The 25509-nt window shown below is 42.2% G+C and overlaps 1 protein-coding gene across 5 annotated transcripts in view; it reads left to right on the top strand.

Annotated features, from left to right (window-relative positions):
- The window catches only part of gapvd1 (GTPase activating protein and VPS9 domains 1), a 29370-nt gene extending 6200 nt beyond the window's left edge, over positions 1-23170 (top strand). Inside the window, exons 2-28 of one of the 5 annotated variants that reach the window (XM_084552419.1) lie at positions 169-387; positions 1463-1730; positions 1834-2406; positions 2499-2582; positions 2669-2803; positions 4511-4703; positions 5300-5380; positions 6741-6895; positions 7202-7331; positions 7550-7675; positions 7779-7952; positions 10116-10253; positions 11386-11502; positions 12212-12331; positions 12660-12737; positions 14036-14382; positions 14552-14639; positions 16638-16709; positions 16795-16914; positions 17008-17134; positions 17241-17353; positions 18087-18246; positions 18413-18600; positions 18937-19150; positions 19500-19572; positions 19689-19886; positions 20208-23170. In XM_084552419.1, the coding sequence (XP_084408545.1) occupies positions 203-387; positions 1463-1730; positions 1834-2406; positions 2499-2582; positions 2669-2803; positions 4511-4703; positions 5300-5380; positions 6741-6895; positions 7202-7331; positions 7550-7675; positions 7779-7952; positions 10116-10253; positions 11386-11502; positions 12212-12331; positions 12660-12737; positions 14036-14382; positions 14552-14639; positions 16638-16709; positions 16795-16914; positions 17008-17134; positions 17241-17353; positions 18087-18246; positions 18413-18600; positions 18937-19150; positions 19500-19572; positions 19689-19886; positions 20208-20348 (4398 nt within the window). In that variant the 5' untranslated portion in view covers positions 169-202 and the 3' untranslated portion in view covers positions 20349-23170. Of the gene's footprint in view, positions 1-168; positions 388-1462; positions 1731-1833; positions 2407-2498; positions 2583-2668; positions 2804-4510; positions 4704-5299; positions 5765-6737; positions 6896-7201; positions 7332-7549; positions 7676-7778; positions 7953-10115; positions 10254-11385; positions 11521-12211; positions 12332-12659; positions 12738-14035; positions 14383-14551; positions 14640-16637; positions 16710-16794; positions 16915-17007; positions 17135-17240; positions 17354-18086; positions 18247-18412; positions 18601-18936; positions 19151-19499; positions 19573-19688; positions 19887-20207 lie in introns of those variants that run through there. The other 4 variants (XM_084552418.1, XM_084552422.1, XM_084552420.1 and 1 more) reach the window with 4 other exon arrangements.
- Positions 23171-25509: the final 2339 nt, after the last annotated feature.

Raw genomic sequence — 25509 nt, 5'->3', positions numbered from 1 at the left:
TTCTTGTGAAATTTTTACAACTGTCTTTTAACACAGCTGACTCAAGAAACCTTTTTCTTGCTAATGTGACATTTAATAAAAGGTTATTCGGGCTTTTGCTTTGTTTCGGTTCCACATATTCACCTCATTTACCTGTTTCTATTCCATCTTGTCCCTTTTGTGCCTCAGTCACTGACCCGTCTGCCTGTGTGAACTGGTGAAGATGGTGAAGCCAGACATCCACACTCTGGCCCACCACTTGAAGCAGGAGCGGCTGTATGTGGCGTCAGAGAAGCAGCTGATTCAGAGGCTCAACACTGATGTGCTGAAGACAGCTGAGAGGCTGTATCGGGCTGCCTGGATTGCCAAGCAGCAGAGGATCAACCTTGACCGTCTCATTCTTACCAGGTCAGACCTATTATCATGATTCATTTTCATTCTTGAATAGGAATGATTAAATAACCACTCTCTAAGGCCCTGCTTAGACCTTGCAATGTCGTTTTGGGGAATCCGATCACAAGTGACCAGCGTAAAGTACAGATGTAAACAATCCATGACTCATTTGGAAGATCCAATCTCTGACCACATTTGGAGGTGCTATGGGTCGCATTTGACCGTATTCCTTTAATAACACAGTGCGCCCTGGGTCACACTCAACAGGAGTGCTCTTACATCAGTGGAGTTTTGACTCATTCATTCAGGAAACAACACTCATACCGCTATTATGAATGATCAAAAATGAGTAACATCAGGGCGGGGATCAATAACGCAAGTGCCCAAGTCATGATGCACACACGAAAAAACGGGGCTGTTCATAATTCTGATACAGCGGTAAAAATCCATTAGAGACAGTAGCTGTTAAAATATTCTACTGCGCCCCGGAAGATGTTATTTATTTATATACAGACCGCAAAACTGAGATCAGATCTGAAGGGCCACTTGTGATCGGATTGCACCATGTTGGATGTTAATGCAAGGTCTGAATAGGTCCTAACATGTTTGTTGAATTCATACCCAGACACAATAAGATTTTGTTTAATGGGGAGTTATGAAAGTTAACATTTCCTGTTACAGTTGTTTTGTATCCTATTGTACTCAAGATAGCAGAAAGCAAATGACCCAAAGTAATGTATGTTGATAGGCAATAAAATGATCCTTAAAGAAAACATTTTACTCGAATTGTACAGTTTATATTTCAATTTCAAATGCCTTAACACTCAGTGTCTGGTGTGTCTTGACTACTTCTAAATGTGAATTTGAGATACCAACCCAAGAACAACAACCAGTTTGATACAAGTGTCTTACATCCACCAGAGACACTTTACCCTCAAAGTAGAGGGGGGAATATAAAACCAGATCAGCCTTTGAATCTATGTACTTATGTAACAGCCATGTGTATATATTTTAAAGGAATTTTAAATCAAAGCAGCTGTTGGTCACAGAAATTTTATATGATTTGTTCTGAAACAACTCTGTTCCGTAGTGCGGAGGCTTCTCCAGCTGAATGCTGCCAACATGCCAAAATGCTGGAAGATACACAGTTCGTTGATGGGTACAAGACTCTGGGTTTCCAGGAGACGATCTATGGCGAGTTCTTGGCCAGGTTGAGGGAGAATCCCAGACTGGTTGCATCCTGTCTGGTGGCTGGAGAAAGGCTGAACCAGGAGCCCACCCAGGGCGTCATCCACACAGTCTTCACCTCACTTTATGGGAACTGTATCATGCAGGAGGATGAGAGCTACCTGCTCCAGGTCAGGAATTCTACCTTTCTCATTAGCAAAAACATTTTAATATGTTCAGTAAGAGGAGAGGGTTTAAACTGGTTTATGCTTTTTTTTCCTCACCAACTCCTAGGTGTTGCGATACCTGGTGGAGTTTGAGCTGAAGGAGAGTGACAACCCTCGCCGGCTACTCCGACGAGGAACCTGTGCCTTCAGCATTCTTTTCAAGCTCTTCTCTGAGGGCCTGTACTCAGCCAAGCTCTTCCTCACTGCCACTCTTCATGAACCCATTATGCAGCTGCTGGTGGAAGATGAGGACCACTTGGAGACTGACCCAGCCAAGGTGACGGAGCGCCTCACTCCAGCCCAGCAGGAACGCTTTGGAGAGAAAGGCTCTGAGGGCTACAAGCAAAGGGTGCAGGCAGCTGTGGAGGCTAATGAAGCCAAGCTGGTAGCTCTGGTCAACAAGTTTATTGGTTACTTGAAGCAGAACACCTACTGCTTTCCTCACAGCCTGCGCTGGATTGTGTCCCAAATGTACAAGACTCTGTCATGTGTGGAGCGTCTTGAGGTTGGTGAGGTGCGCACCATGTGTACAGACCTACTGCTGACCTGCTTCATTTGCCCTGCTATAGTCAACCCAGAGCAGTATGGTATTATCTCAGATGCACCCATTAATGAAGTGGCCCGCTTCAATTTAATGCAGGTGAGTGGTATAGCAAATTTGTTCTTCTTCATGTATTTACACAAGGGAGACATTCCACTGTTGACTGATGTCGCATATTTTTTGTTACACAGGTGGGACAGCTTTTGCAGCAGTTGGCCATGGCTGATGATGATGCAGACCCAAGGCGGAAAAGCAGTTTGTCTAAGTTTGATAAGGTGTGTTTAATCAGAGTAATGTATTTGTTTAATTCTAGCTCAAGTACCCGATATTTATCCTAAGTCACGTTTTCTCTGTTTGGCAGAGTTGTGTTGCTGCCTTTCTGGATGTGGTGATTGGAGGACGAGCAGTTGAGACTCCACCCATGTCCTCAATGAACCTCCTTGAAGGCCTCAGTAGGACTGCAGTCTATATTACACATAATCAGCTACTTGCAATGGTAGGCTCTTTTGCTGTTGATATCAGAATGTAACACTGAACATTAATACTATTTGAATGCCAGAGTTATTGTTTCCACTACATTAGAGAGAAGAAAAAAGTTCCATGTTCATGCACGGGGAGTGGACTAAAAAAACATGCCGAACAGTACAAATCTGTGTGGGAAACGCCTTGTTACTTCACATCCAGTCCAGTCACTATTCTTTGGTATTCATGTGATCATTTGCGGTTCATTTTTTTTGGTATGTCCTATATTTCCTTGTTATTTATCCTAACCCTTTGCCTCATATTTGAAGTGTGGAAGTTTGTGGCCTAAAACTGAAAAAGTAAATCCATGTGCATTTAATTTTCAATATAGTTCCCTCCTACCGTATTTTTCGGACTATAAGTCGCACTTTTTTTCATGGTTTGGCTGGCCCTGCGACTTATACTCAGGTGCGACTTATATATTAAAATATATAATTTCACGTGTTCGTTATTTTCACACTGACAGCCGCGAGAGGGCACTCTAGGCTTGTGTGCCAGTATCTGCTACTTCTTTTACTCCTGCGTAATAGCGGCGGTGCGCCGTCTACCTCCGAAGTTCGCGGAGTTGCTTAGAAGTGACACAGAGGATGAAGAATTCAATGGATTTAGTGATTTGGAGTGAGATCGAGAGTTTGGTAAACTTGTTATGTTATGTTGTTTATGCTATAGTTATCTGAATAGCTGTTAACATACCAGACACCTATTCAGCCCGTTGTTCTATTGTCATTACTATAACTTGCCTTTCAAGATGAAATGTGTTCTTGGTCTCCGATTTTATCAAATAAATTTCCCCCAAAAATGCGACTTACAGTCCAGTGCGACTTATATATGTTTTTTTCTTCTTCATTATGCATTTTTTAGCTGGTGCGACTTATACTCCGGAGCGACTTATAGTCCGGAAAATACGGTACATGTACTCACCACTGGCAGTGGATATATGTTTCCCTTCTTTGGTGAAGTCAGTGTTTCGGACCTTAAGAAATCTTACTTATATTGCTTACTTGGAAGCCAGGGTGATGTTTCGATTGCTCTTTCATCCTTGTCTGAAAGTAGTGGACCCAAGTCTCATCCATGGTTGAAAATTATTTGAGAACTCTCTCCTGATCCACCTCAAAAATGTCAGGATTGTCCCTTGACATGACGTACCGAATCTGCTTCTCAGCAGGCCCAGGGAGCTTCTGGGCCCAGCAAACTTACGCTTTGATCGTTCTCTGGCACTGTATCCTTGTTTTTTTATCATTAAAAATTTCAGGATCATGTCAAAGATCTTTTAAAAGGCTTCCTTTGAGGTGTCAGTCACTGGGTTTCCACAAATCTGTCAATCAGTCCTGACTTGATTTTGCACTGTTTTTCACAAAAAATAACTGCGTGTTTAGTCATAACTTTGTAGACCACCAACCTGACCTGATGGGGTTAATATGTTATGATGTTTATGCAAAACATGAGACAGCTTAAACGCCTTTTGGTTTATTTACGTATGAAAACTGTACTAAAGCACTAATGCCTTCAAAGGAAGCCATGTGTAATTCCACATCTGATCTTGTCTAAATTGACACAGAGCACAAACCTGGCATGTGCAAACTGCCACTCTTCTTCCAAATAAATTTAGACTTTCAAGGATTGATTTTGTGGTGATCCTGAAAATAATGATGCAGTAAAAAAATGTCTATGTCCTGCGCAGGTGGACTTTGTTCGGAGTGTGATGGCAGGGGACCACCTTCGAGAGGAGGAGCACATGGCATTGGAGACCCTGGTAGCCAATGTGCCCCAATCTCGAACCGTGAAGAGCAACAGTCTGGAGCTCACTCCTTCCAACACACCTCAGCTCTCCCCAGCAACCACTCCTGCCAACAAGAAGAACAGACTACCCATAGGTACCTTCCTCCACTCCCTCTAACTCTCTGTCTTTCTGCCACGGTTTTCACATTCATATTACTGATGTGCTCAAAATGATGCAACCTCTTGTAATTTCCTGATACGATGATCTGAAAGATACTTTGCGCCATAGAAATATCACGATTTGAAAAGCATAATGTTAAAGTGTAATATTTTGTTTAATGAGAAGCAAAATAAACAAGCAGAGTTGAGTGGTGATAGCTAGTGAAAGACTGTGTCCTATAGGAAGCTAATGAGCTTCTTCTCAGCTTGTTATAAAGCTAATTAGCATGGCCTGGATTGAGGCTCAATTACAGAAATGACAACCAATTAAATTACCAAATATAAATGAACTAATTTTAATTGGAATGGATGGAAAAGATGCATAGATTACTTTCATTAGCATTTCCAAGACAAATGATACTATAGCAACACTCCCTTAATTAGAAATCAACCACTTGTACTTGCTTCTTTGATATATGACATTTCTATACACAACTTGATACTTTCACTATCTGAGATATACTCTGTATTCAATCTCCAACATCCTATGTTGTCCTTCTCCTTTCCTCCTGTGCTGCCAATGAATGACCAGGACAACACTTAGCCGCTATAACTTCCTGGGACCCCACAGCCACAACTCTGTCTGCTCACATTCCATTAGTAACCCCTTTTGGTGGGTAGCCTGTCAGTTGTGTTAGAGCTGGAGAGCACTTAACCCTTGTAGCCATTGTTTCACCCATGCTAGATAACATTCATCAGTCCGCACAGTAACCATGCTGCCGGCACTAGCTCCGTTACCTAGCACTGCTGTTGTCCATGTGCTCTCACTATGCCTGCTTTGCCTTGCGCAGTGCTTTGGTTCATTATTAGGTCTAAGATGCTTTTCCACTTGCATTGTTTTTCTTCTAAGTTTTCCCCTTTTTGCTTTCTCATTCAGCGGAATACGGCTATTCATTACCAGGTAGAGTGGGGAAAAAAAAAATCTTCCACCCCTCCCTCTTCTGTGCCTGAGCTGTGGTTACAATAAAGAGGATTTACATAATTGCTAGTGATGATATAACGACTGAGTGATTATAAGATATAGTTAAAACTCTCAATTAGGATTATCGAAGACTGCGTCAAACGCGACGTCTGATATAGCCCAGCTACTGACGGGTGCAATGATAACAAGATTATTCAGTCAGTGTTTTTCAGTTAACCTGTCAGAGATCATAATCTAATGGCTGATCGGTGTATACACGACATTATAGTCACATTACATAAAGGGCTTTGAAATATGTCAGACCTTAGAGTAGTATGAATGTCTTCTCAAGTACTTTATTTTGTTAGGCCTGCCATTTCTGTCCCTAAAACTATTAAAGCATCTCTGTATGCACAGATCAGTACGATGGCAACAATGAGTTGTCACATGTTTGTAATTTTATTTGATATCATAAAATGTGATATTAAAATGAAGAAGTCTCTCAGATGAAATGCCTGATAATCTGCTTTTGTTGTCCAGTGACATGATAAGTAAAGTTGTATGCGCTTCTGTGTGTCTGACGCAAATCAAACAGAACTCATGTATACAGTTAAACAAAATATCATTCTCAGAGGAATGCTATTTTGTTTAACTTAATAAATGACCTTAAAGAAAACTCATCTTTTATTTTTGTAACTAACTATGTCCCTCTAGATAGGGAAGAAACTCATATTTAATGTCATGCCAATGTGTTGCTTCATAGAGGTGTAGGTTTTGATATTTTACTGTTGAAGGCACTGCGCTCACTTTAAGTTCAGACCAAACATTCACTAATACTAACAGTCCATAATATCACTCATCAATTATGGATCGCAGATAATGGCAACACACTGATATGATATGCAATATGAGAGTCTGTTTTCCAGCCTTGGATTAGTACTGTTCGTTTTCACAAATACTGTTTTTTGTGGTTGTGGTTGTTGTTGTTGTTGTTGTTGTTTTTATTTTGGGCTTTATATCCAAACATAACACTTGCTTCCTCCCCCATTCTCTTTAACCGACCAACCAGCAGCTGCTCGGAGCCGCAGTCGTACCAACATAGCCCAGGAGGGGGAGGCAGAGGCCAGCTCCCAAGAGTCCATCCAGGAGCTGATGCCAGAGGAGGTGCTGGTGATTTCACTGGGAACTGGTCCTCAGACAGTCCCTGGAATGATGTCAGAGAATGAGGTAACATGAATTGAATTAACGTACTCATTTACAGGAGACATGATGATGTGATACATTCAGGGCCATATTTTTTATTGTCACTGAAGAGGAGTATGCCTTTTTGTGTGTTGCTTGTAATGTTGTTGAAATGTAATGTAGTTACAGGAGCCTTGCATCTCATATAAAACAAACTCACTGATCCAAAATTAAATTATGTTTTTGAATGAAGTAATGCCTTTTGCACTAGTGACTAATGTCCAATGTATGTATACCCAAACATCAGTGATATTTTGTTGTAATTATGCCCTTCTCTCTGTTGCTCTCTAGGTTTTGAACCTTCAGCTGGCTGATGGGGCACAGGGTGATAGCCATGCTGATGATACCAAGCTGCATGGTAAACCAGACAAAACCTTGCGCTTCTCTCTCTGCAGTGACAACTTGGAAGGCATCTCAGAGGGTCAGTCTGCAATCTGATCACACATAAAGCTAAAACGTATCAAATTACAAGTCACTGTCATGTTTTTCATTTAGATTTCGAGGTTTTGAGAAGCCCAACAAATTCGATCGCCCTTATTTCAGCTTTGTCATTTGGGGTGCATGCTAAACAGCTGTGTAGTTCATCTCATTGAACTTCAGACTTTATTACCTTATGTATGTTTTCAATTTTTACCTCAGGTCCGTCCAATCGTTCTAACTCCGTCTCATCACTGGACCTGGAAGGAGAGTCTGTTTCTGAGCTAGGAGCTGGACCATCAGGGAGCAATGGTGTGGAGGCTTTACAGCTTTTGGAGCATGAACAGGGTATGTCTATGCATTTGGAAAAGTTGCTAAAACCACCTTCAAATGAAAGACAAGTAAGATTGTAGATGAAAGAGGATCTCAACACAGGGTATTTCACCTTCAGCCACCACACAGGACAACCTGGATGACAAACTGCGCAAGTTTGAGATCAGAGATATGATGGGTCTGACAGATGACCGGGACATCTCTGAGACGGTCAGCGAAACCTGGAGCACTGACGTACTTGGCAGTGACTTTGACCCAAATATGGATGAGGATCGACTGCAGGAAATAGCAGGTAGGGCTTTGTTAACGGTATTTGTATTTGTATATGTTTACTCCTTGAATGTATGTACGGAACCTGTGTGATCACTGCACTCCTTATGAGGTGAATTTGCAGAACACAGGGAAATGTCATCACCTTGTGGCACGCGGGTGAAATGGCATCAAAAGGCACATTTTGTGTCCAGGTCAGCTTCTGCAGGCAAATGGTGACGATGATACATTTTCTTGTTTTTAGTTCACTATGACTTAAGAAATACATTTAATTACATTTAAATACTCACCATCCCAAGTTATTTTGCTACCCAGTCATTGTGAAAGCAATGATATAGGCCTGTGTTTCTGCTAGTTTTTGAGCACCATGTTTTTGTGTGAATAGACGGTAAAGTTCAAATCTCATTCTTAAGTTTGTAGATAAATCAGAACATGGTAATCTTATTTTATTTTTTAATCCTACTGAAATTTTCTACTAAATATGACTGAAAATGCAATTATTTTTCTATTCATCAAATAAGCTAGTGGAGTGGACATATTTGATAAAAAATGAACAAGAGGCAAAGAATTTTCCGTGTGAAGTTAGTTTGCTCTATCCCGGCAGCAATGACTAATAACTGCATGCAGGGTCATAATATGCTCACATGTAAAATAAACAATATACTGTGTTATGCATATCCAGCCTCTGCACACAACAATAAAATAAGTTGGAAAAATAACAAGTTATTCTAATGTGAAACCAATTGTAGACACTATGTTGGAGTCTTCATGTTATTTAGGCCCCGGTCTTCCTGTCTCCTTTTCCTCAGTCTTACCTTCCCTGGCCCAAGTCTCTCTCTATCCTTCTCTCTCTCTGACATTCACTCAGTCCCTGCAGTCTTATTGACCTTGGTTCCTTCTCATTTGCATCCACCATTTTTCATTCTTCGGAATATGGCGTTGGGGGACTTTTCCATCATTAAGTGAATTTACAGCGATTTCCTTATGTGTTTTCTCCAAGGGATTGGGTTATGAGATGCACATTAAATATCCATTAATACCTCATTATCCCACTGATAAGATTACCATGATAATGAGGCAGAAATTCTAATTGTTTCACTTCTTGTTGTGCCACTCATTTAATCATCCACCTGAAAGACAAGTACTCTGCGCCCCTACCTTGAAGACTGTAAACACGGACAGCGGGGTAGAGCTCTCCCACTGCCAATGAGAGGCCTGCCCCCGCCAACAGCAGTACACACTGTTGCCTAGGTGCTGGCATGCATGTGAGCTCATGGCGTGCGTGTGCCATGAAGTGGAAGCATCGCGTACCAGGGGGTGCTGCTACCACAGGTTGACTTTTTGGTCACGAGCCTTGGACAGTGTCTCCCACTCACACCTGCTAGCTCCTCTGCATTCTTCCGCCTTGTTAGGCCCCGGCTTCCCAAATGGAGACTGTGCTGAGCACTTTGTGGGAGGGTGGACAAATCAGTAATTTGGTTGTGAGTAATGCAAGGCTTAATCAACAGCTCAAAGTCATGGCCCTGGAGGCCAGAGCAGGGTGAGATATTACCATTAACCTCTCACCTCTGGCACAGTGGTGACTGTGCCTGTGGGTCTCAGCAGGAAATCCATGTGACCTCTCTGTGTGCAAAGCTCACTGTCTCTGAACCCCCCCTTCTACAAAGTTGGATGTTTAGGGAATGTTTTTGCTTACCTCAGGCCATTTTGGTGTGTTGTTTGAAAGTCACACCTGAAGCTATAAAATTGATGCAACAATGTTATACAGCAACTTTCATATAGTAGATATAGAAAATACTTCAGAGCAATAATTTGACCAAATAAAATTACTGGAATAGTTATTCTAGCTACTCATATGCAAACATTTGTTAGTTTTATATTATAAATTGTAAATTAATTATTTTTTGAAGATTCAACTGTCTGACAAAACTGATTGTATTTTTTTCTTGTCATATCTAGTAACTTTGAGTAAACTAACTGATAGACCAGTTTATAAGGAAAATATACTATTATTCGTTGGAGGAAGTATTAAATGTGAATGTAAAAAAAAAAAATTGTTGCTCATATTTAAAATCTGAATAATTCGGGAACTGTGTAGAGGTGACTTCTAGCCGGTGCAGGACTTTCCTAGACAAACCCTCTTCAAGGAGGTTAACTCTTTGTCTCTCTCTTTCTCTGTTCTCAGGGGCAGCTGCAGAGAACATGCTCGGCAGCCTGCTGTGTCTTCCTGGCTCGGGTTCAGTTCTCCTGGACCCCTATGGCTCCACCATATCAGAGACCACAAGCGAGGCCTGGAGCGTGGAGGTCCTGCCCAGTGACTCAGGTGTGGAGCCATATTTATTCTTCTGTTATAGGCATTGTTCTCTCGCTCTGGTTATTGTCTTGGTTTTGTCTACACAACGGCCTCAGATGTGTGTTTACATGCATATTTAGATTCATTCACCATAGTGGGGGTTGGGACACCAGGTGCGGTTGCACTGTATTCCATACCAAAAATGTGTGCATGCATCTGTCATCATATTTGTGTGCACTTGCTTGTCTTTCAGGGCAGATCTGCCCGTGCCAGTAAAAGGCAGCTTAGGGTTTCCTTAGAGGGACCACCAGGTGTGTTTGCACCTGTGGTAGAGCAGTGGGGAGGGAAGCGCAAGGACAGCAGCTGTCCTCAGTCAGCTTACATGGTGTCAGTTCCCTATCTGTCTAGACATAACACGAAACTCTGAGACCAGTATCATCAGTTAACATTGTTGTGCTGCCGTTTTGATGCAAATACTTTTAAAAAATATATATAAATTACAGAATATACTTGCAAATTAATCATGCAAACCAAACCTTTTATTAATGAGCGATTATGTGCTTGACTCCCCTCTTTGAAAACCAGTGTTTTGTGAAAATCAGTAGAGAGCTTTATTAAGAGTGTTAAGTGTTTCTTTGAAAAGCTTGGGCTTTATGTTAATTGGAGTGGTACACCATTTCAATATGTGCGGTGCAGAAATGACATGCATGAGTGTCTTGATTGCTTTTTGTTCCGTTTGCTGCCCCTGTTCTGCTCGATAATAGCACTATCGCAGGCTTGCTTCAAGTAGTGAGCTTGTTTCATGGCTAGGCAGCAGAAAACTACACTCTGAAGAGCACTTCACCAACGCATTATTACTAACGAGCATGCAAATGAGTATTGCTGTTAGTATGGAGCCTCTGGGTTCGACCCAACAGCTCCATTGAGTAGCCAAAGAATTGGCCGCACCAGCTTTATGGTTTGGATTGGCAGTTATAAGGCATGATAATGTATGGTCTGTTAGAGTTCTTGCATATGTGCACCCCTGGTTTCTCAGTAATCTTTACAGTGGAGGTAGAGGAGTTAGAGAATGGCTGTCATGTGTGGCAAAGTGAGAAAAGTAGACATTTACCTGCCTTTTTCATGAAGAGAGTATTTTTTTCCCTTTTGGTTTCATCTGCAGAAGCCGCAGACCTGAAGCAGGAGGAGCGTCTGCAGGAGCTGGAGAGCTGCTCTGGAGTTGGCAGTACCTCAGATGACACTGAGGTCAGGGAAGTCAGCTCAAGACCCAGCACACCAGGTCTCAGTGTTGTCTCAGGTATAAATCTAACTCTTCCACCTCTCCTGCAACTACTCTGTCTCTCTTTTCTCTCTCTGAATCTATCGGTTCTATTTCTGTTATGCACTATGTAATCCTTAATGTCTGTTGGAAACTATTTAATTGACCTGCAATGTTAAATTCAGGTTCAAAAACACAGTTTCACATTCTCCTTGTTTCTGTGTAGAGCGGCCATGTTGCTGGGAGGGTTGTTAAACAGCATAGTGGGGTCGTGTGAATTTTTCTATATGACACAGAGGTTAATGCTGGTTGTCTTGTCCAAGGGCTCAGGTGGACATGTCTGTGTTGACTTGCATGAAGTAGTATCCTAGATTAAGAAGCCAGTGGTGACGTTCCTGGCTCGGCTCACAGGAAAACGTCCCATGGGATCCTGCCGATGGATAGTCTGCTTCTGATGATCACTCTTATCCGTACCTTTCCCTTAACCCATGGGAGCTTACGCTACCAATTTTAGAGTTCCCAGTGGGTTCCTATCTGAGAGGGACCATACAGCATAGTCTAAAGAGAAAAATATCCTCTTTTATTACAGAACCATTGCCTGTGCAGGTTCAGTTTTTTTGGTATCTGCTTAGCTAAAGCATCTCACTGTAGAGGTGATATTGAGTTGCTTTTGTCCTGAATGTCAACAAACTGTACTTTTTTGTCTTTGTGTGTGTGGTTGGGGGCACAGGTATCAGTGCAACCTCAGAAGATATCCCCAACAAGATCGAAGACCTGCGGTCAGAGTGCAGCTCAGACTTCGGAGGGAAGGACTCTGTGACCAGTCCAGATGGGGAGGAGTCAGGTCACGGTAGGAGAGTGTCACATCCCCACTAGGCTGGCTAACCCATCAGTCTAGTGTCTATCTGGACAAAACAAAATCAGCCAGAGCCATCTATCCCTGTCACATATACAGCTGCCACCAAAATAAATCACTGTGGCGTTCTTTAAAATTGTTACTTCAGGTTATACTGAGGAGTTAAGTATTCTTTGGTAGCTTTGCTGAGAAGGCAAGTTTGGACACTGGGGTATTATCATTCGAAATTAATTTGATTAACTTTTAATTAACTTCAGCTTATATTTGTATATTAGCAAATGATTTAGTGAACATTGTCTTATTTCCTTTTGTGTTTTTCCAGGCGCACACCATCTGACATCTCCACCTTCACAGGCTGATTCCTTACTGGCCATGTTTGATCCCCTCTCCTCTGGTGAAGGTAATTTGCGCTCCCAGAATGTTCTACAGCCAATGAGATCTTGAAATGAGTATCATTAAATCCCTGCCCTAATGTTGTGGGGCCACAGAGCAGCTTGAGCTGTGTGAAATTAACTAAGACAGTGGATGCACCCCCTACCCCAATTACTGGACGTATTGTTCCGAGTGCAAGTAAGATGTCACTTCATTCGTCTCATTTAGTATCCCAGATTCATCTTAGCACTCTGTGTCCCTGCTTCTGTTCATTTTATTTGTAGTGCAGGTGGGATTGTTTGGGAGAAGAATGGTAGTAGTTGTGTGTCTGTGGCAAGGTGAAGGGATGACAGGTTGAGAGACCTCACCCCAGGCTCTTTGGCACTGTCCCTTGTCCCACTGTGCTCGTGGCACGAGGCTGCCATTGGAAGCTTTTCAGGAGAGAGTCTACCCTTGGAACAGGTGGCCTACCTATACCTAGGGCTCATCTCCCACCAACAGCTCTCTTTAGCACTCCCTCCCACATATACGGTGTGTTTTTCTTCTAATGATTGTTATGTTTCTTTAGAAACAGACAATTTATTACAGTACACAGCAACACTACATCTACAAAATCTACTTGAACAAATTTTTTTTTGTTTCGCCGATCAGCCACAACATTAAAACCACTGACAGGAGAAGTAAATAACATTGACCATCTTGCATCAATTTAATGTTCTGCTGGCAGACTTTAGGACCTGGCTTTTGTGTGGATGACACTTAGACATGTCCTACCCACTTAGACCAGACCAGGCACCCCCACCTCATAGCAATGACACTCCTTGGTGGCAACAGCCATCCCCAGCAGGATGCAGCCTGACACAGACAAACACACAAAAATGGTTTAGGAACAACTCAAAAAACATGAAGAACAGCACAAGGTGTCGACCCGGCCTCAAAATTCACTAGATCCTAAACTGATCAAGTATCTGTGGGATGATCCACAGAGGCCCCTCCCCTCAACCCATAGGACCCAAAGGCCCCCTCTAACAACATCCTTTTGCCAGACACCACAGGACACCTTCAGAAGGCCCATGTCCATTCTCTGATGAGTCACAACTGTTTTGGAGGCACAAGAGAGACCTACACAATATTAGGAAGGTGGTCATAATGTTATGCCTGATTGGTGTACATTTAATGCTTTGGAAACAGCAAACAAATAAATAAAGAAAGATGAGTGAGACAATAGTACATCTGCACTTTGCAGATGCATCCATATTGACCAGTTTTAGTGAGTATTATTGTGTACTTTATCTTAATCTTTTATTTTCTCTCTTATTACCTCAGGGTCTTCCACTGGAACAATAGTGAGGCCCAAAGTCCACTATGCCAGGCCCCCTCACCCTCCCCCTGATCCTCCGATCCCTGAAGCCAGTGCCCTGGGGCCGGAGACTCGCCACTCTCTTTTCGCGCCTCACTGCTTAGCCCAGGCTGAGCTGGAGCACACCAAGCAGCGGCACTCCTTCCCCGACAGGCTGGTCCGTAGCCGCAGCTCTGACATCGTGTGCCCAGGCCGCCGGCCCACAAGTGACCCAGGCTTTAACCGGAGGGTAGCAGCTGAAGAGCGTGACCCTGCCGGGGCCTTTGCCTTAGGACCATCATCATCCCCCAGCAAGGACTCACTGAAAGGAGAGGTAACTGGCTGCAGTAGTGCTCTGGTTTATTGTCAAAGACATCTGTGTTTTTGAGTAACTGTCAGGGGAACAGCTTAAACTAAATAAATAGTTTCTTTCATAGGAAGATTCACCTTTGAATAAACAAACAGACAGTGTCCAATTATAATTTGCTCATTTCCATTCTAAGGTTGAGGACAGGAAAGACAGTGATGATGAGAAGTCTGATCGCAACAGACCATGGTGGAAGAAGCGTTTTGTGTCAGCCATTCCCAAAGGTAAGGAAACGGGACATTTGGTGATTTTAAGCATGTGTCTTTTCCAAAGTGACAAATTAACTTTTGTTCATGTAAAAGTGATCTGTGAGGCTGCAGCAAACATACTATTTTGTTGTTGGAGAAAAAAAATTCTCTTAATCACAACTGACAGAAAAAAAATATCACACTTTAAAGAGCAGAGCGAAAAGCAATTTATAATGTGAGAAAGAGAATGATGATCCATGTTGTCCACTCCACTGCTGACGTTCCAGTTGGAAAGTGATGTTTCTTGTTGTTTGAAGTTACTCCAGAGATGTGTCCAGCCCTTTTTCTTTCAGGTCTCACTAGCTGCAGATTTATATAGACTTTTCAAAGCTAATCAGTCATCAGAGGAGCTTTAGCTGTGTAGATTGTATGGCTGTAGCCCTCCCAGCAGTGCTGTCAGCCAACGGCTAATGGTCATTAGATAGACCTCTCTGTCATCAGCACTGATAGATGACACATCTCGTGTTGCAGTTCTACTCTACAACCATCTCTCATACATCTGTCTGGGAAATAATGAGCTGTGCCCACACGGAATGACTGCTTATCACTCTTAGAGATAATAATATTTCTTAAGTAAACATTAAATTGATATTCATAAAATAGAAGACAGTGTGCACAGGAAAAAGTAGAGAGAGCCGTGAAGCCTGAACCACCAGTCTCCTGCCAAACCTTTGTAGAGTTCATTATGTTTGTCCTGTTGCTCTGCATGGTGACACACAGTCAGAGTGGCAGCCTGTGCTTGAAAGGCCAACCCTGTCTATTGTGTTCCTCACAGTGCTGTATTGGACGGCTGAGAGTGATGTCCCAGGTAACACTTCCATGCTGTCGTCATCGAGCTGCCTTTACGGCTAGAGCCAGCGGCTGCTTGCCATGCTGCTTTGTACATGCTGCCTTAGAGCTGTAGAGTTGTCTTGTGACTTGGTGTAGCCTAGCGTTCACACGCTCACACTCCTCATCCATGCCCATGTTTTTCCACCCAGTTTATGTTTATGTATCAATGAAGATACTTCACCCACTGTTTTCCTCCGTGTTCATGTTTCATCAAATTGTAGCCTCTGTAACTCTCTTTGTTGTCTTGTTGACATCTTTGTGTTAATCGTATAATCATCAGTAGGATTATTTACACGTACTGAATGTTTTATAATGAGTTACAGCGGACATTTGTGATATTCTGTTACGAACCAAAGTAGGGCTGCAACAAGCGTTGATGTTTTCAAGTGATCAGTTATTTTCTTCGATTAATCGATCATTTTCAGAGTAGTCAGTTCATCACAGAAGTCTGGATCGATTCAGTGTAGAGCTTAATTGTTGACTTTATTCTGCCATTTATATATCTGGAGAAGGTGGTTGCTTGCTGCCTCTTACAGTGCAACTTCAGCCTCTAGGGAGAATTTGTTGAGTTCTTGTCTGAAACACAACAGATGAGGACTGTCACCTCCCAGGCACTGGCCTGCCTACCAACAATCAGACGCAGCTACTCTAATTACGTCCAGATACTGAAGCTCCTTTATGGTCGTTATTCTGGCTGATGTTTTCTGTTGAGGAATTTGTGTTGCTGTCACGGGCAGTTTCATTTTTACAAAGCGTGCATCCTGTCGAGCCTCTTTTCAGTTTTTCTGCTTTTCCGGTCTGCAACGGGAGCCGCCCTAATTGGGGATAAATGTAAATATTGCTGCACGTCAACATACTGCACCCAAATTTACACATTTCACTTATGTCAGTGCGTCTTTGCAGCCCTAGACCAAAGGTTTAATTCACCATTTTAATATTCTTTTCTATTTCTTTTTTTTTTTTTTTTTTTGGACGTTTTTGAAACTGTATTGATGCCATGCATTTTTCATCTGAATACAAGCTTTAAAAAAATACTTAGATTTCGCTAAGCGGCTGTGACTATAGGATTCAGCCTGTCATCAGGTCATAGTGAAAGTGGTGTCACTCTGCCCAAGTCAGTTATCACATGTCTCTCCTCCACAGCTCCAATTGCAGCATTTAGGAAGAGGGACAAACAAGAGAAAGATGACATTGCCCAAGAGCGTGTTCCACAAGGTCGGTCCTGGTTTGCTTTTAAACTTTACCTAAAGATATAGATGGTTTCATTTTAATGTAAACTGTTGGTGGGTGTTTTTTTTAGATGACCCAGTGCCCAAGCAGAGCTCTCAAGCCCAGGCAGCTGAAGACATCCTGGACAAGTACAGGAACATCAAGAGGACCAGCCCAAGTGACACAGCTGGAGCCTCCTACGATCCAGGAGGTGAGGGAAAAAACTGGCAAGGATGCATCTGACATACACTTGCAGCACAACAAGAAAAAGACGTTTGTTTTGTCCTTTTGTCTAATTTCACAGATCTTTGTGTCGAGGACAACGTGCATGACTCTCCTCGGGAAGACACTCTGCAGAACATTTCCACAGATGACCTCCCAGATTCAGCCAGCCAGACAGCACAGCAACACGACTCCAAGTTCTCTTTCAGGTTACACATTCGCAATCCTCCACAAACCTCATTTTATAAGCAATCACTCGACACTTTCTATATTTCTTAGCAGGTACTGACTGTGAATGTTTTCTGTCTTTGTCAGTGATGCCAAGAAGAAGTTGAGGTTGGCATTATGTTCTGCAGACTCGGTGGCCCTTCCCATCTTGGCACCTGCAACCACACGAAATGGGCTACCCGATCACATGGATTCAGAAGGTAGCATTTATGTTTAATCTATTTTTTTTAGTGCTTGACTTCATAGTAGCCTTTCATTGCTTTCACTAGCTCTACACAAATCTCAGCCCTTTTATGTTTTTCCTAACATATTTCGGAGGTACTAGTGCTCTGAAAGCGGGCTTTGGCGTGTGCTAGTTAACAAGTTAGAAAGTGTATGAATTCGGAACAGCTGTAAAACTTACAGTACCTACTAGAGGGTTGGTATCTTTGTCACTTCCGTCTGTAGGGAGCAAGATGCATGACCTTAATGTTGGCAAACATCCAACCTGCTGAAAGTGTCCTTAAGCAAGACACCAAATCTGTACCACCTTCACCTTCTGACACCTTCGAAGGATTGGGGCAAGGTTGAAAGAGTGGGGGATGTTGAAAAAGAATTCCCACATGTTGTCGGTGAAATTTCACATTATTAAACCACCATACATGTGTAGCCACATAATTAATATCAGTCCATGATTTTATTAGCATTCTGCGCGTGTTCTGGTGCTTCACAAAATAAAGACAGACCTTTTCCTCTCAGCAAATTTCTTGCCTAGCACCTTCACATCCTAAAGTCAGATAACGGCATTAATACTACATGGCTCCTTATGGTTAAGATGCCATTCATCACATTGCCATGTAGAGGTGGCAGGTTGATTAGATTACAGCAACCAGATGTTCCTATGTGAGTACAGGCAGGGTTTTCTAATGTTGCCTCTCTGTCGTCCTCTCTCAGACAACGAGATCGTCTGCTTCCTGAAGGTCCAGCTAGCAGAGGCCATCAACCTTCAGGATAAGAACCAGATGGCCCAGATCCAGGAGACCACGCGCTGTGTTAGCCGCTTTGATTCACGAACCTGCAGGAAGCTGCTGACTGCCATTGCGGAGGATTACAGGTAAATCCGAAAGCCTGGAGAGAAGAGGAGAGCTCGCTTAGGCCACACCATGAGTCAATTTGTTATCTGTTCTTAGTTCAGTACGTAATTTTGTTTTTGGCAACTACAGGGATATAGCCAGCAATACAGTGGAAATAATGAAATATATATTTTGTGTTTCCTGTAGAAAGCGGGCGCCATACATAGCTTATCTAACCAGGTGTCGTCAGGGCCTGCAGACCTCTCAGGCTCATCTGGAGAGGCTCCTCCAGAGGGTGCTGAGAGACAAGGAGGTGGCGAACCGCTACTTCACCACTGTCTGTGTTCGTCTCCTTCTTGAACATATGGAGTCCAGGATGCTTGACTTCATTAAAGGTATTCCTGCATCTTCGTTCCGCATAACTAAACCCTCGCTGAGCACAGAGGTTCCTGACCTTCCTTTCATCTTATTTTCGCTTTTGCTCAGGGTACCGTTACAAGATGATGCTTTCAGCTAATGTGACATTAATAAATGGTTTGACTTATCTGTTAGTAGAGATCTATTACCTTATTTATATATTTTTTGTGTTTTATGTGTTTGATATGGCTGTATAGTCTATCCACATTATGAAGCACAGCATGACTCTTGAATCATAATGTCATTAAGTCATAGACGGTGCACAGTGTATTTTGAGTGAGTGTTTAATCTGTTGTTTCTGTGCTCCCCTCCAGCGTTCCAGGGGTGCACAGCAGCTGATGACAAGACAGCAGCAGTGGAGGATTTTCTTCGAGACTTGTACGGTGCCATGGCCCGTGATGCCATTTGGCAGTATGCAAGCGAGGACCAGCTGCAGGATGCCCAGATGGCTATCGAGCGCAGCGTTATGAACCGCATCTTCAAACTGGCCTTCTATCCCAATCAGGATGGAGATATTCTCAGAGACCAGTGAGTAGCGGTAATGCCTGCAGTAGCAAACGGAGTGCAAAGGCAGTACTGGATATTTTTTTTTTTTTTTTTTAACCTTTTAAAGATTTAAAGCAGATTTAAACACTGTGTGTATGTTTTTATGCAAGTATGAAGTTGTGATCTATGAAAGTAGTTTTATCTGATAACAATATCTAGCAACCTTAACCTTTCCTGTATTTAAGATTAAAAGTGACTTGATCAATCTTAAAATGGGACAGCCGAGATTAAAACGATTAATATTTTGTTTGATGCTTTAACAGGTGAGTTGTCAATTGGACAGAATGTGTACTCTTTTCTGTCATAAACTACGTACCTTTGTTTCACACAGGCTTTTCAATGAACATATTCAGCGGCTCTCAAAGGTTGTGACAGCAAATCATAAAGCTCTTCAAATCCCAGAGGTATAATCTAAACACAGTTTTTCCCCATCCCCTCTATGCGTTTATGGAGAAAGAAGATTTATTAGCACTCTGAGTTTTTTAAACGTTGTTGAGTTGTTTAACTTTTATTCTTGCAGGTTTACCTGAAGGAAGCTCCCTGGCCCTCCGCACAGTCTGAGATCAGGTCCATCAATGCATACAAGACGCCACGAGACAAAGTCCAGTGCATACTGCGTATGTGTTCCACCATCATGAATCTGCTCAGTCTGGCCAACGAAGACTCCGTCCCCGGAGCAGATGACTTTGTCCCTGTACTTGTCTTTGTCCTCATAAGGGTAAGTCTATTGTCACTTCATTCTTCCATTTTATTTTACTGAAAAATACTGTATTTGTCAGTTGTTTTTTTGGTTAATCTGTTCAGTTTTGAAACATTTGTACATTTAAGTATTCATCACTTGTCGACTTTTTTGTTAAAAAAAAAAAAAAATCCTTTTGCACAATGCCTGTAATCGCAGTGCACCACAAAGACAGCTATCTCCTAACCTGTGTGCATATATTTTACATATTTACATATTTGTGATTATAATCTGCACGGTGTTGCATGAGGTTCTTTGAGCGTCTAATGTGGGCCCATCCCCACATCTCCTCCCCTCCAGGCAAACCCGCCCTGCCTGCTGTCCACCGTTCAGTACATCAATAATTTCTACGCCAGCCGGCTGAGTGGGGAGGAGTGCTATTGGTGGATGCAGTTCACCGCGGCGGTGGAATTCATTAAGACCATCGACGATCGCAAGTGAAGCAGAACAGCCACCTGTATGGGCAGACTGCGGGGGAAGGAGCCGGGAGACTGGGAGACTTCCCAACCAACTGCTCCCTCTGCACAGCTTATAAAACCTGGCCCTCAGCCTGCTCTTTATTTGTATAGCTTGTACATAGCCAGAGACATTGAACGATTACAAAGTATATATTACTGTACGTATGTGGGCAAATCCAGGTTTTAGCCGTAGTGAAAAAACGGCCTTGGGGAAAAATTGGCAACATATTAACCTGATTTGAATTTTTTCGTTTTATCTTTTTGTCTCTTCAGTCAGGTTTCCTTTTGGGATCTGTGTTAGGAATTTTATATATACACAATTATCAATGTGTCATTAAATCAACATAAAAGATAATCCTATATAAAGGGACCAGACTTCCTTCATGTGATCACTGACCTTTTTTTTTCCCCCTGGGTGAGAGGGAAGGGCTTCCAATTAAATTACGATATAATGTTTATTAAATGTATTGTGATACGGGGATTTACAGTGAGTGATAGTTACAGATGGGATTTAGTGATTCACAAACACTGATATCAATTTAACTAACCATACCGCTTATATGGTTAGTGCATCAAACAGTAGGGCAGCTTATTTCTTAAATTGTTTACTTCATCCTATTCCCAAACTAGCATCAATTTGGACATAAGGGCCCACGTATTTATATGAAATAAAATGTATTTATTTCTGTCATCCTATTTAATTCTTTGTTTATCTAATTTTTTTAAAAAAAAGGTAAATGCATATCGTGGCCATTCAAGATGTCTGAGGCAAGTGATGTTGAATGAACTTGCTAGAAATACATAAGTTAGGAAAGGCACCTTAGCAGTGAGTAGCCCTCAGGTGGGGATGCGATTGAGATATACAGGGTCGGCTCATGCACAGAATAGTGGTGGCATTTGTGGAAATATTGAAAATAGTGCCTTTGATGTGGGGCGCTCTGTACAGGTAGTTATTTTTGATTTTTTTGATTTCTTTTTTTTTTTTTTAAATCCAACATAGACATTTCCCCCCACACATACACTCCGATGGGCCAACCACGTCTCACTGAGAAACCTTTGTCCGACTCCCGCTGCGGCCGTCATCATATCACTGATTGTCATGGCTCAGTCCCTTTAATGCACTTGAGTTTAAACAAACATCCCCTTTGGTATTCTAGATCCTACCTCAGAGTTGAAACCAATGAGCCTGATATCAGTCTGTACACAGTAACTGTCCTGCATTGGTTGACGACAAGAGTACTGGATCATTGTTGCAATTGGTCCAAAATGGTGAAACGGCGAGGGGAGTGGAGGAAGTGTATTGACCTGCTGTGATGCTTGTTGCGGTCACGTCACCCTTAATTAACGCAAGCCTTTGTTAGCGAACTGAGACATTTTCGTTTCTAATACCTGAGACGCCACATGTGTCCACGCGGGCAGACTAGTGAACTATTACGTATTGGCTCTCTACCTCCTCATAAGTTCAAGAAAGGGACTCGTGTTTATGTGCACTTACATTTCTTTTCCTCTACCTTTTCCTTTCAATTTGGCGTGCTGTGATATCCCAGTGTCATTGTATCTTTCCAAATATAGTACAAGCATGTCTTTAATTATCCAGAAATGACTAAAACTCCTTTTCAATTGAAATCCTCTGCTTCATTTTTGTGCACAGACGTGTATTATAGGTTTCGATAATCCTTTACTTTTCACAGTAAATGACCTGACAGCACAATACACGGTAGGATAGACGAGCAAATAATCAACACTATTGACTTGTTACTGACTAGCGGTTTATGCTAAAGTGGTTGGTGTAGTACGTGAGTGTGGTTTTTGTCTAGTGAGAGTGTGTGAGATGCTTGTGTGACTGGTTGACCCTCTGCCTCCTCTTGCATGAAGTCACTGAACGGTCTGTACATTCTCAATCTTGATGAACTGTAGAATAGGATTAGTATCTGCCACAGGCCAGTAATTGAACCTGCAAGAGGATGCAAAGCTTCTCTTTGTGTCCATGATACTTGCATATCAGAACGCGATGATTTATTTTGCACAGAAAAAAGATGTATTTTCCTGGAAAGATTTGACAGGGAGCAGTGCATTCTGAGATGTCCTCACTCATGGCCTTTATAGTCATTTAACATAAACACGTTGTGATTAAAATCGTATCTGAGTAGCACAGTTAAGCACCTGACTGTTACTCTTTTAAGCTGATGAGCGGTCACATTTATGGGCAACACCGCAAATGCATTTTTATATCCGTCTGCAGTAGCACAGGATTCGTACGTGCAGTGCACTTCCCGTGCAGAGTCGGTGTAATCAATTTGATGAGAAAACCATGCACTGGAAAATCAAGTTGCAGGTTGCATCTATACTAATTAAGTTTGTGTGATGTCACTTTAATTGGAAATACATACTGCACGAATCTGATGAAATTATTTGGACCTGGCTTGTGTTTCCCCAGATAGCCGACTGCAGCAGCTACCAATGACCCCCGGAAGGACTGATCAAAAACGGCAAATTGTTCACACAAAAATACGAACGATTGCGTTACTTTAGCCTTTATTGTATGCAAACCACAGGGAAGTGGTGTCAAGTGAAAAGGCTAAAAGAGTCGGTCTGTTCTTCAAAGCTTTACTGCTCTGCTCCCTGTACAATTGAGTTGAGAGGCTGAGCAGAGAGGGGAAAAATAAAAGTTTTACATCTTGCATCTAATTTTAAATTTAATTGTAAGCTTGCACAAATTATGACATGCGGGGAAAGCCGGGTTGTCTTTACTGTGATTAATGCATTATGTAATTCTTTAAAAACAATAAAAGAAGCAGAAGTTTTCTTTTTTCTTTTTCTTTTCTTCCTGTGGCTCCACAGATACATTTCCTGGCATATCCACTCTATATATATATATATATATATATACACACACACACACACACACTGTAGTGTTCCATTATGCCGTGGCTTCTTGGACAGTTGTAGGTATATCTGGGCGACAGTTCACACAATAGAAGGTAAGGAAATTTATGCATGGAATATAATTGTTAGTGGGGGCAGTGGAGCAGCATCATCCAATCTAGCAGCCACAAATAGCAACCTCTCAGCAAACATTTCATTACTGCTGACAAGTGTTTCTGTGGATTGTAATTGGAGATATCCCCTCATCTAAAAGCCCTCCTTACTGCACCGATTGCCTTCTCTAATACTCATCTTTTTTTCATCATAAACTTCTTCGTGGGGTGCTTTGTGTCCCCTGATGATATCTCGCAATTGTTAATTTAAATTCAAATTTTGGTGTGTGAAGTTAATTAGTTGCATAAGCCAATGGCTAGATAGGCCAGATTTAGAGATTGGATCTTTTCACCGTGTGACACTTAGCTGATTTGAGATACAAGGAGGCTTGGTTTTGTTTTGTATCAAACTGCTCGACATATTCTGATTTTGCTGGCTAATACCCTCTTCAGTGGTGAACCAGAGGGGACACGAGGCTATGTGGGCATCACACACTGTACATGAGGTGTAACGTTACCTCCCGTTCAAACGAGGTATCAGTGCAGTTTGTTACTGCAGGTGATGGCAGACGGATGGCGTGAAGATTTTCCTCTTATTGTTATTTTTTGACTCATCCAGCTTTGCACTGACGCCGTTCTATTGCTTGAAGGCCTCAGGTGTCGCCCAGATGGCTGTGGGATAACATGATCAGTCCAGCGGGGCCCCGTGCATGACTTCACACGCTGGTCCGGTACTTCCTGACTGTAGGGGAACAGTGGCAGGGGGCGTCCTGTATCACTGTCACACAATGATCTCATAAAGTCACACAATTCTAAAACAGATTTCCATAGGTTAGTGTGGGCATGCATATTCACAGCTATTCATGTACAAAAAAGTTACTATTATCTTTAAACCACTTAGGAAATATATGTAGCTAAATATAAAATATGTATAGAAGTAACCTATAGTAATCCAAGAGTAGAGGTGATAATGAAAATACAATGAAAGGAATTAAACATATATAACATTATTTCCACTAGAGCATTACCTGCAGTCCCACTGAATGTGAATAACTAAACTAAAATCTAGTATCAGGCTGGTTGTATTCATATTAATCCCAAAAGACCGTTGCCCTGCATGCAGGAACTGCACAACAAACAACAACCGTTGTGTACGCGGCCACACAAGCGCATGTCATACCCTCCGTGTCCTGCAGATGGCAGACGCACCATTCCCGACGACGGTCTGCAGATCTGATCTGAGAGCGGCTCAGACAAAGAACACCACGGGGCACGACGGCTTGACATCTAAAACCAGTGGGACCTGCTGTCTGATACTCGGTCTGTTTTGTTTATTATGGATTTATCACAAATGAAAACTCACTTGCATTTATTATTATTATTATTATTATTACTATTATTATTAGTATTATTATTATTGTAGTAGTGCAAGAAAAAATCAAGTAAATATGCCATATATATTTGAAATAATTATTCAGCTGATAAGAATGCCTGGTGAAAGAATGCATGCGAAAACTATCACGCAAATGCGCGCCATCTTTCCCTGTACTCACATCACCGTGCGCACTCTGCAAGGTACAGGTCCATGCATACACATCCTGCTGGACTAATCTGCTGCTGGTGGCGGGAAGTCTTCACTATAAGGACAAAACAAACAACACAAGGCAACAGCACGTCAATTAAATTAAGTGTGGGGAGGACTGAGGGGGAAGTGGGGAGGGGGGGGGGCTAAATGAACAAAATGTCAAATACACATATTAAAACTTAAATGAAATAGCCGCAAGGACGCAGGCAGAGGAGAAGATTAAAACTCAAAGGGATACCAAGTCTCTGCGCCCGGAGGTGGTGATACTGAAAGAGATGCAAAAAAAAAAAAGTGAGAACCATTCTCTGGAATGATTTCAGCATAAACTACAGAGACAAAGGCTTGAAGAGAAGATTTGTGTCTGGTAACAAATAACATAATAGCTCTGATTGATTATAAGGTTGCTGTGGAGAGTCAATATTAAGCCAGGGATGTTCGGCACAAACACTAACATTCATGTAGCATCACTCCAAAGTACAGATATGTGGACTACTGCATCCCTTTGCACCTTTATTGTGCCACTTCTTTTGTCCAGAATAGCAGACATAAGGATAAATTACACTCCCCGTGCTTTCCTTTAC

The sequence above is a fragment of the Chelon labrosus genome (genome assembly GCF_963514085.1).
Source record: "Chelon labrosus genome assembly, chromosome: 9".
Classification (NCBI taxonomy): Eukaryota; Metazoa; Chordata; class Actinopteri; order Mugiliformes; family Mugilidae; genus Chelon; species Chelon labrosus.
Note: the sequence above shows the minus strand (reverse complement) of the source record. Positions and strands in the feature narration are given on the sequence as shown.